The sequence below is a fragment of the Myotis davidii genome, unplaced genomic scaffold, assembly GCF_000327345.1.
Source record: "Myotis davidii unplaced genomic scaffold, ASM32734v1 scaffold59, whole genome shotgun sequence".
Taxonomy (NCBI): domain Eukaryota; kingdom Metazoa; phylum Chordata; class Mammalia; order Chiroptera; family Vespertilionidae; genus Myotis; species Myotis davidii.
The window spans coordinates 3253813-3264190 of record NW_006293001.1 but is presented as its reverse complement, the minus strand read 5'-3'; the positions used below and the strand labels follow the sequence as shown (position 1 = coordinate 3264190).

Here is a 10378-nt window from a genome sequence, read left to right as displayed (position 1 = left end):
GGTTATGTGTGGAGAGGGTGGTCCCCTGGCCAGGTCTGAATCCTGGGCCAGAGGCATCAGGCCTGGGCCAGGGGCAGAGCCAGCAATCGGAGGTGTCTGGGGGTCCCTGCCCAGGCCTGATGCCTGGGCCAGAGGCATCAGGCCTGAGCTGGGGGCAGAACCAGTGATGGGGGGAAATGTGGGTCCCCTGCCCAGGCCGATCCTGCGATTGGAGGGTGATGGGGGTCAACGCCTCAGGGCTCCCAGTATTTGAGAGGGGGTAGGCTGGGCTGAGGGACACACTCCCCCCCCACACACACACACACACCCAGTGCACGAATTTCGTGCACCAGGCCCCTAGTGTTAATTATAAAACAAAATAAAAATAAAAGGCTTAAATGGTTAAAGGTTGTTCAATATTAAGGCGAGTTTCCCAAAAGGTTTAAGGTCATCTTCTCTTTAAAAGCCACAGTTACTGGAGAAATGTGTGAGATTTGGTATGAATAAAGAAAAGATAAGTTAGGCTATTCCTTCAATGTTTGTAACACGCTCAAAATGTAGCTCTTTGATTGTATTAGTGAGTGTATTCTTAGAAATATTGAAATAATGTGACTCAAGATGAACAACAGAAACTAGTTTCAAAATTGTTAAGTTATATTGCTAAGTAATTCATTAAATGCTGTTTACAAGTACCAGAGCTTAAAGGTAATTGAAATAAAATATAAAGCAAAGCATAAGTGTACAGTTATGAAATTTATTACTCACTCTTCCCATTTCCCCTCTAGTATCCAAATATTTCTTGACAAGCAAGACAAACTAATGGATTAAGTAGAAAGTTTCAGTGACAATTCAATTTATCAACCCTGTACATGAAACCAAAGATCACATGCTTATATTTCCTCATTTATAAAAGAATATTTCTTTCCACTTACCGTAAACACCGGTAAATAAAGTATTTTAAATGTAAGAGTCTTGAAAATGCTTACTAAAAAGGCATTAGAATTATTTTTCAAAATAATTTTGAAAACCATTTGAGCATAAGATTTTCTCTTACAGATTAGGTTTTCTCAGTTTAACTGTAGCCACATTTAATCTTGAGTGGAGAGTTGTTGAATACTGATCAGAAATATCCTATTCTATTTCAGGCCTTGAAGATGAATTCCTCTACATTAAGAGAGAATATTGCCTGATATATTGTAAAATGTCTAGTAAAAAAATCACATAATCTTCTTGAATCTGGGTCTAGTACCTAACATAGTTGCAAGGACATAATTGTTCAGAGTATATATTATTAAAATAAAATTTAGTTGAGAAAGTCATACTTTATAAAGAAAACTAATTTCTAACTCAATATAATAAAGTATCTAGGACTTTAATAAACTATGGATATATATACATTTTTAAAAAATTGAAATTGGATTATATTCATCAGTGCCTCCCTCCTCACCCCGTGAAATTTAAATAAGTGAATTTCCAGGGGAAAAGGAATTTTACATTTAAAAAAAATATTTTAAAAAATGCATTAAAAATAAAAGCCTTAAATAAATAGACTTTTTAAAATTATGGCATTCAGGCAAAAAGAATTTGAAATATCATTGAATCAAGGTAAAGGAGTTGATTCTGAGATGGTGTGGATATTGATGAGGTGGAGACTTGACTTGCTGTAGTTCATGGGCAGGTCGGAAAACAAAGTACCTTGCTTCAATCCACTGCAAAATGGCTCAGATTTTTCTATATCTTATTTATCATTATGTCTTTATATTTCATAATAATAATACTTAACTCTAGTGAGCTTTAATGTTATTTCATCTCTACCAAAAGTAACAATAAATGCAATATTTTTCTAATATCCAATGAAAAGCTCAAGAACTATCATCTAAGAGAAAGTCCATTATCTCTATCACTTTTGAAATTATTATAATTGATTTAAAGATGGTTTCATGTCTATTTTTAAAAATTGAGAAAACCCACAAAGGCAGTCTTCCATTATATGTCTGGATAGTACTTAAAATTAGATATGCTGTGAGATACAGTCTGAAAACACTCCACTCAGCCAAATTCGGATGTCAACACAATTATATTGTAAGGTAGTTGTTGGTCCCATTTTTCACTTGCAGTAATACAAGATAGTTCATTGTACTAAACAATGGAGACAAACGATCCCCAACAAATCAGCACAAGGATATTGATCATTCCTTAGTCTATTCTCCCTGAGATTTTGGTGCAATCACTTCTTTCTGTTGTGCAACCTGGGACAAAACTTCCCTTAAATCTATAAAGAGATAATTAAGCAACAAGAAGAAAGGAGTTATTGCAATACTGTGTTACCTACAAGATGTGCTGTATACAATTGCAGCTAAGAAAGAATGCTCAGGTGCATGAGTGCATCTTGATAACAATAGAAAGAAGGTCAAGTCATTTGTCATATTGTCAAACTAACATACAGTTATGCTTGGGTACATGGCTTTGACTCTGAAGTCAATATTCACTTTTGAAATTGGGTTGAGACTTCATTGTGTACCCTATTTCTTAAGCTTTTTTGTTCAGAAAAGATGTCTCTTGAGTGTTATTATATAAGACATATTTATTTATCTGGTCAGAAAACGTACTGTCATTTAGGTTTTATCTCATTTTAATATAATTCTAGAGGAAACATCAGAGGTTTCTTTGGGAAGAGAACAAAAAGGAGATGGGTGGCATGCCGGCAGATTTTATTCCTTTTTTCCTTTCCTCATATCATTTTTACTCTACCACTTTTGCAGCCTGAAGAGTCAGTTCTTATTATCACTTATGATCTAAAAACAGCTCATTTCTTTTCAAGCATCTCACTTCATTAATCAAATATGTAGAGAATTTTCATTATATTTCATTTACTTTAGAGTTCAAAGAGAAATTTTGTTCCAAGGACAAGAAGTTTTGAATAATAATCCTCAGATATTACTGATTTCTCCATAGAAGGAAATAGATAACTGGGCTAGGATAAAAATAAACATGTAAACTAAAGCTGTGAAGTATAGAAATGATGACACATTGAACCAGAGTGATTCGAATTATCAGAGTCTGAGCAGTCAGTGCAACTGGATGAAGTCCTTGTCTTTAAAAATCCCTGCCATGCCCTAGCTGGTTTGGCCTAGTGAATATAGCATCGGCCCACGGACTGAAGGTTCCTGGATTTGATTCCAGTTTGGTTGCAGGCTCGATCCCCAGCCCTGGTTGGGGCACATGCCTGGAGGCAATCAATCAATGTGTTTCTCACACACTGATGTTTCTCTCTCTGTATCTCTCCCTCTCCCTTCCACTCTCTCTAAAAATCAATGGAAAAGTATCCTAGGTCGAGGATTAACCAAAAATAAATAAAATAAAATAAAATTCCCGCCATTTCCTGTGGAACCTGCAAAGCCAATGTTAAAATACCTCCATTTGGGATTCCAGATATCTGGGTAACACATTTTGAAAGTGTGTAAACTCTATCAACTCATTTTATAATAAAAGTTCCTGCTTATTTATGAAAATAAAATGCCTGGGGTGTTCAAATAAGAACGTGAAAAGCTAACATTTATTGGGTATTTTCTACAGTCCGGTAAGGTAGGCATTATTATGCCCATAACATTGAAAACTGATGCTTAGAGATTAAATAAGTAACTTTTCCTAGAAGCAGAATTTAAACAGTCTTAGCACATAGGTGCTAAACTAAAATGCTGATAATACAAATAGTAGAAAGTTGACTTTTCTCCCAAGGAACTACTTAATACTAACTTAAATTCTCCATTTATTTACTGTGATGAGATATACTTTTAAATCTGTGGACAAAAAAACTGTTTTCTGTATTGCACCTGAAAAAAAAGAACCCAGCATTGAAAACAGGGAAGCCTCGCCTCTCCACACATTCCGAAATGCGCTAAGTCTAGAGTCCAGTTGTGATCAGCGCGTCTCAACTACACAAGCCCTTCTCACCTGTAGAGGGTGTCAGTACTCCCTTAATTAAAGAATTCAGGGAAACTGAGAAATCTCCCCTTCTCTTGTCACCATTTTGACCCAAGGGGGGAGAGGGGGCTGAAGGGGAAAATACAACAATTACAGTATTTTAATGAAAATGTTTTTCTTGATACTTAGTGCCAATTTTCCACCAAGTCAATGTGAATAGATATAGGGTGATGCTTATGCCATGAACTATTTCTCTAATTAAAATATATGTTCTTAACTCAGTTGGATGCACTTTGTGAAATAAACACCAACAATGAACAGATAAAATGACTAAATAATTGATTGGTAAACACCACGTAGCTATGGAGTAATTATATGCACTGTGAAATATGTAGTACTTATAGTTGACATTATTTAGGAGACCCAAAAACTAAACTTGTAATTTGTACTTATCAGATTTAAAATCCAAACAACCAGTTAAGTATCATGTTATTATATGGAAGCGTCCTATCATTAGATACGTGATCAATAATAATCATGTAATTAGTTACATATATTACACCACAAAGCAAAATGCACAATATGGTTGGGAGAGCAAGAAACAATTTATCAACTTAACACATTTAAGAAGGAAAAAAAAGCATTTAAATATAGTGTCTACTGCATGCATGCAATCATCCAATAAGTTTCCCAGTTACCTGCTTGACTGGCTCCTTCTCCTTACGCAGATCTTTCTCAATTCTAAGGACAGCTCCTCAGCAAGACCCTCTTTTATAAACTGGTCCCCATTCCACCCCAGGCCCCCAAACATCTTCTATTATATCACTCTGTCTTATTTTCATCATGGCACTTCTCATCTCTGAAATGACCTTACTGTTTATTTATCTTCCCAATAGATAGTGAACTTCTTTCTCTTCATTAAAGAAGACGCTTTGCCAGATAACTGTCTCTCATAGAAAAGTGACCATGTATGTTCTTTTCAATACTCTACTTCCAGTGTGTGGCACTTGCTAGGCACACTAATAACACCCCGGGATGTTTGTTGGTGAATGAATGATTTACCATGGTGGTCAGAGCATAAAGCAAGATAGATAAATTCTTGGTCCCGGAGTTCTTGCATGCCAAGATACTGAATTAGCGTAATGCACATGTTCAGAATATTTTACTAAGTGGGTAAAAAATACTTAATTCAAATATACAGTTCTCGTTGATGCCACCATATTGTTTTAACCTGTTCCTGCTACCTAGCTTCACAGGGACATACCTTGAATTTTTTACCAACTGTTTCTGACCACGCATATTTACTTCCACAGACAACAACACTGATTGGCCTTCTGAAGACAGCTCGGCTCCTCCGCCTGGTGCGAGTGGCTCGGAAGCTTGATCGGTATTCAGAATATGGCGCTGCTGTTCTCATGCTCTTAATGTGCATATTTGCCCTCATTGCTCACTGGCTGGCTTGCATTTGGTATGCGATCGGGAATGTAGAAAGGCCCTACCTGACTGACAAAATCGGATGGTTGGATTCCTTAGGACAACAGATTGGAAAACGTTACAATGACAGTGACTCAAGTTCTGGGCCATCCATTAAAGACAAATACGTCACAGCACTTTATTTTACCTTCAGCAGTCTAACCAGTGTAGGATTCGGAAATGTGTCACCTAACACCAATTCGGAAAAAATCTTTTCAATTTGTGTCATGTTGATTGGCTGTAAGTAGACTTCTCTTTTGTTATCTATTAGGACAAAATAACATCACAAAATTGGTATCACCAGAACATTTAGAGTAAGGTTATATATATATATAAAACCATACTCTAAATGTTCTGGTGATATCAATTATATATATATATAATTTTAGAAGTAATGGGGTTACATATTTAGGTATCATAGTGTATTTGTCTTTGAAGGGAAGCAACCGAAGGTTTTCAGGACCTCAGGAAAGCATGAGCATAAAACTGGAGTCACATGGGTCTTGGGATTCAGCAATTAAGACCTGCAGTTCGCCTTTACTGCTGTAAAATAGTGTCCATAATTTATTACCAATGGTTATTTTCTATTTCCAGCTGAGGCAAGTTAGAATGAGAAAGATTAGCTTACATTATATTACTAGATGTCCTAATTAGATATAGAAATATATATCACCAATTTATATGTATATATGATCACTAATAATAATGCAAGTTAATCTCCTATGTATATATACTTTGTGTGTGTGTGTGTGTGTGTGTGTGTATATCCCTGTTATTGCCTATAAAGCCCTTTCCCTGTGACACTATGTCAAGGCCTAACTGATTGACCTTTACCTTGTAATTGAGTAGTATCATGAGCATTACTTATAAGGAGCATTCTTTGAAATAAGAAAAAGAGTTTGTATTGAACTAAAGATGTTTTAATGTTAGTATTTTTTTTTTCCAAAATCACACCTTGGAACCACTAAAGATAACCTTGCTGATACCAGGAAGCAATTGGCAAATTGATGGATGTATAAACTTAAAAATAGCATCATTCTTATACTGCATACAAATTTGAAAATAGACTCAAAGAGTCTATTTTTTACATTTTTTAGGGGCTTGTACATGGAATTATAAATCCCTTTTAACAAGTAATCTTGTAGCCATGACTGGTGTTGCTAAGTGGTTAGAATGTTGGCCCATATATCTAATCTTTAATTCCTAAACCAGGGGATTTTTGGCAGTTTTCATTCTTTGTTTCCTTTCTACTTTTCTTCTTTCTTTCTTTACTTTTTCTTCTTTTTAAATGTGACATGAGGTTATTTTTATCGATTCTTTAGGAATGTGTCTCCTGCAAGTGAATTTCTTATTTTTAAAAAAGAAAAAAACATTCTAGTTAATTGGGTAGAGTATGAGACATCCACTTCCTATATGACATCCTTTATTTGAATAGCAAATCAGTTTTGCAAACCTTAATCAAAGTGGAAATATATAAAGCTTAATGTCACACAGGAAAAAATGTGTACATATTCCTGAAGGACTTTATCATGACCTGTTAAGCCATGAATAAAGAAAACAGTAAAATTAAGATTTGAAACTTAACAATTGTAAAAATGTCATTGATGTTTGCTAGCTATCAAATAAGTGTAAATGTAAGTTATTTTCACATACTTACATCTATGTATTCTAATATGCAAATTTATTCTTTATTCAACTATCATAAATAGAATAAAAGACATTTAACTTTTAAAAACACATAAACCAGGAAACAAAGGCAAATGTATTTCATCTATGATCTACTTAACAAACATCTTGGAAGAAATCCTTGTGTTTATAGCATGGAAAACATGTTGCTGGGTTTCTTCTTTTAGCCATGGTGGAATAACTAGAATACCCCGATATATTTTTTTAAGAACATAAAACTAAACAAAATATACAGGTCAACTGTTTTTATACATTGGAGATAAAATAGTAGGAGATATGATCCCTCAAAGAAGGAAAACAAACAAGATGGGTCTCCTGTTAGCCTTGCTTTCAATCTGGAGGCACTTTCTGCAGTGAAAGGTGTCTCACTGAGCTAAGAACACAGGATCAGAAGTTGTGGAGGCAGGTGCTAGTATTGGCAAGACAGAGAACCAGAAAAGAGGCAGCCATGGCACAGAAAATCTCCAGAAACCTGTATAGGTATCCCCTTGTGTCTACTGATGAATACCAAGTCACAAATGCATGAGGTAAAATTCCTCCAGTACTGACAAATAAATTCCAGAAGTTCTGTAAGCTGAACAATTCCCACCAGCAGAGTGGAAAACCCTAAATCTCAGAAAAATATTGCCATAGTACTAGAGTTCTAGCCTAACAAAGCCTAAAATACTAGCCTCAAAAGGAGCAAACTGATCTATGAGTAATTTAACTGCCTGCAAGAACATCCACCATTTCTAAAGGATGACAAAGAATATAAAGCAATGAACAATGTTAAATTTGCAATGCTCATCATCCATTAAAAGATTAATATGCTAAGAAATAAGAAATGTAACCCATAAGCAGGAGAAAAAACATTTTTTAAACTTACAGCTAGAGTTAACAGAGATGATAGGAGTAGCAGACAATACCAAACCTTGAACAAATGTGTATGTGTACTTCCAGAAAATGGACAGGAAGCAAAAAAAAAAAAATTTAGAAATGGCTGAGGTTTTTCCAAAATTGATAAAAACTATAACTCGTAGATCCTAGAAGTTCATTAAATCAGCAACAGGTGCGCGCACACACACACACACACACACATACACGATGCATTACAATAAAAATACTGAAAACTAATGATAAAGAGGTAAAAAATCTTTAAAACAGAGGTGAAATTCTCATGCATTGCTGGAAGGAGTGTGACAATGATTTTAGGAAATAGTTTGTCCATTCCTTATAAAGTCAAACATGCCATACAACTCAGCTATTTTATTTTTAGGGTTTAAAAGGGAAATGAAAATGTTTGCCCAGAGATTTGTATACAAATGTTCATGGCACTTTTATTCATTATAGTCAAAAACTAGAAACAGTGAGCTTTCTAGCTAAAGGAGAGAAACTGTAGTATAGCCATACAATACGAATCTGCTCTGTGATAAAAAAAAAAAAATAATTTAATGATATACTAAACACAAAATGAAACTCAAAATCATAATGTTGAGCAAAAGAAGTCAGGCACAAATGAACATGTACGTTTTGAGTTTATTTATATGAAATTCCAGGAAATGAAAACTAAACTTTAATGAGATAAAGGACCTTGGTGGTTTTCTAGGGTCTGAAATGAGTAAGCAGACAGCCAAGGGACGCAATAAATATTTCAGGGTAATGAAAATGTTTTATATATTGATTGTGTTTATAGGAGTGTATACATTTGTCAAAACTTACTGAACGTTACATTTAAAACAGATTCATTTTATTATATGTAAATTACACATCAATAAAATGTTTAAGTTACAATTTTTTAAGTTTGTGTAATTTGTAGAAAAATCAAGTGTATTTGTTCTATCAAACATGTTTCAGCTAATACCTAAATAGCCAACTAAATTCATTAGTTTGGTTAGCATATCAGATTTGGGGTATAGTATGCTGAAGAAATGTTTAAGATAAATGTATTTTTTTCTATAATATCTAAAACTAAAGCAAATAATTTTAATGAAATAACAACTCCCTATTATGGAAAGCTAAATAAAATAGTGAGTTAGGAAAGAAATGCCTGAAAATATTACTCCAAGGTGCTTTTGGCTCATATTTTATGCCAGTTGATGGGCATTACCTTAATAATGTATACATAAGAGAGTCATTTTGTGCTTCTCTCTTGCTGACAGTCTTTAGACTTATTTGCTTCCTTAAACAATAGAAAAAATATTATGTCTCTATGAAAATCTAAGAAGCCATCAGCATATAATTTCTTAGGAGAAATACAGGTCAATCATGTATTCAATGTACTTATAATCTAGATTTTTGCCATCTTGTCAAGGAGTGGAAATACCTGTTTATGGCCCAAGCTAATGTTTTGGTTCATTCTTATGGCAATATGGATTTAAAACCACAGTATTTATTAAATATGAAATAAGAATGTTTTCCCTGTCTCTTAAGTAATTATGTGGTTTAGGTAAAATAACTAGCATTGATTATGTGCCCTCTGATTAAATCAAGTGAATTTAATTTGTACTATTTCCTGAGCATATGATAGGTGCTATGGAGACATAACAGCATGCATAAATATTTCCAACACTACAATTAGGAAGAGTAAAATATATTTTTCACATGAATCTCCTTGGATCACAGGAATCAGTTTCAGGCAAGTATTGCTAACTCCCTTCTTAATCAACTATTCATGTTTTAAAGTTAGCCTCGTGTATTTTTTTCTGTGGAAGATGCAGCCTACACAGTTTGTCTGCCTTACTGAGACATATTGTCTTTCACACATCCCAATTCAGCCTCCCTACAGGTGGCCCCAACTTCCATCCTTTTAAGTAGATAAAAACAAAGGGCCACTGCTTTCTTTGTAACCTTCTCTTAGTAGGAACACCTGTGGTAAACAAGGACCATGTTAACCAAGAGACAAAGAAAGCCAATTACCAAGAAAAGTCACTTTAAAACACCTTGAACTTGGCCCAAATCTACTTTTAAAATGGCTTACATGATTTATAGAGATCATGTTTTATAAAAAGTGTTGGGGGAAAAAATGTGTTGCTAGAATATAGTTGAATCAAACACTTCAAAATGTTTGTTTATTTTTCCCACCTGCTTGGTATATTGTAGTTCCAGTGCCTTAAACATATGTAACCTTCTCTCTAATGTTCTGACAACATATCCAAAGATCAAGGTAGAGACCATTTGTCATGATTTGATTTTCTGTGCTGTATAGCACTTTTTAGGATTATTAGAAACAGAATGACAATATAATGATAAAGAGAAGAAGACATAAAAGCTTCACGTTAACTTATAAAGATTTAGCCCAGGAAGCACTGAAAAGGTTATTCCACCTAAATGAATACAT

General features: G+C 34.4%; 1 protein-coding gene across 1 annotated transcript in view; it reads left to right on the top strand.

The window, feature by feature from the left end:
- The window catches only part of KCNH7 (potassium voltage-gated channel subfamily H member 7), a 400430-nt gene that overhangs the window by 342406 nt on the left and 47646 nt on the right, over positions 1-10378 (top strand). Inside the window, exon 8 of the mRNA XM_006766560.2 lies at positions 5217-5616. Coding sequence (XP_006766623.1) covers positions 5217-5616 — 400 coding nt within the window. The remainder of the gene's footprint in view (positions 1-5216; positions 5617-10378) is intronic.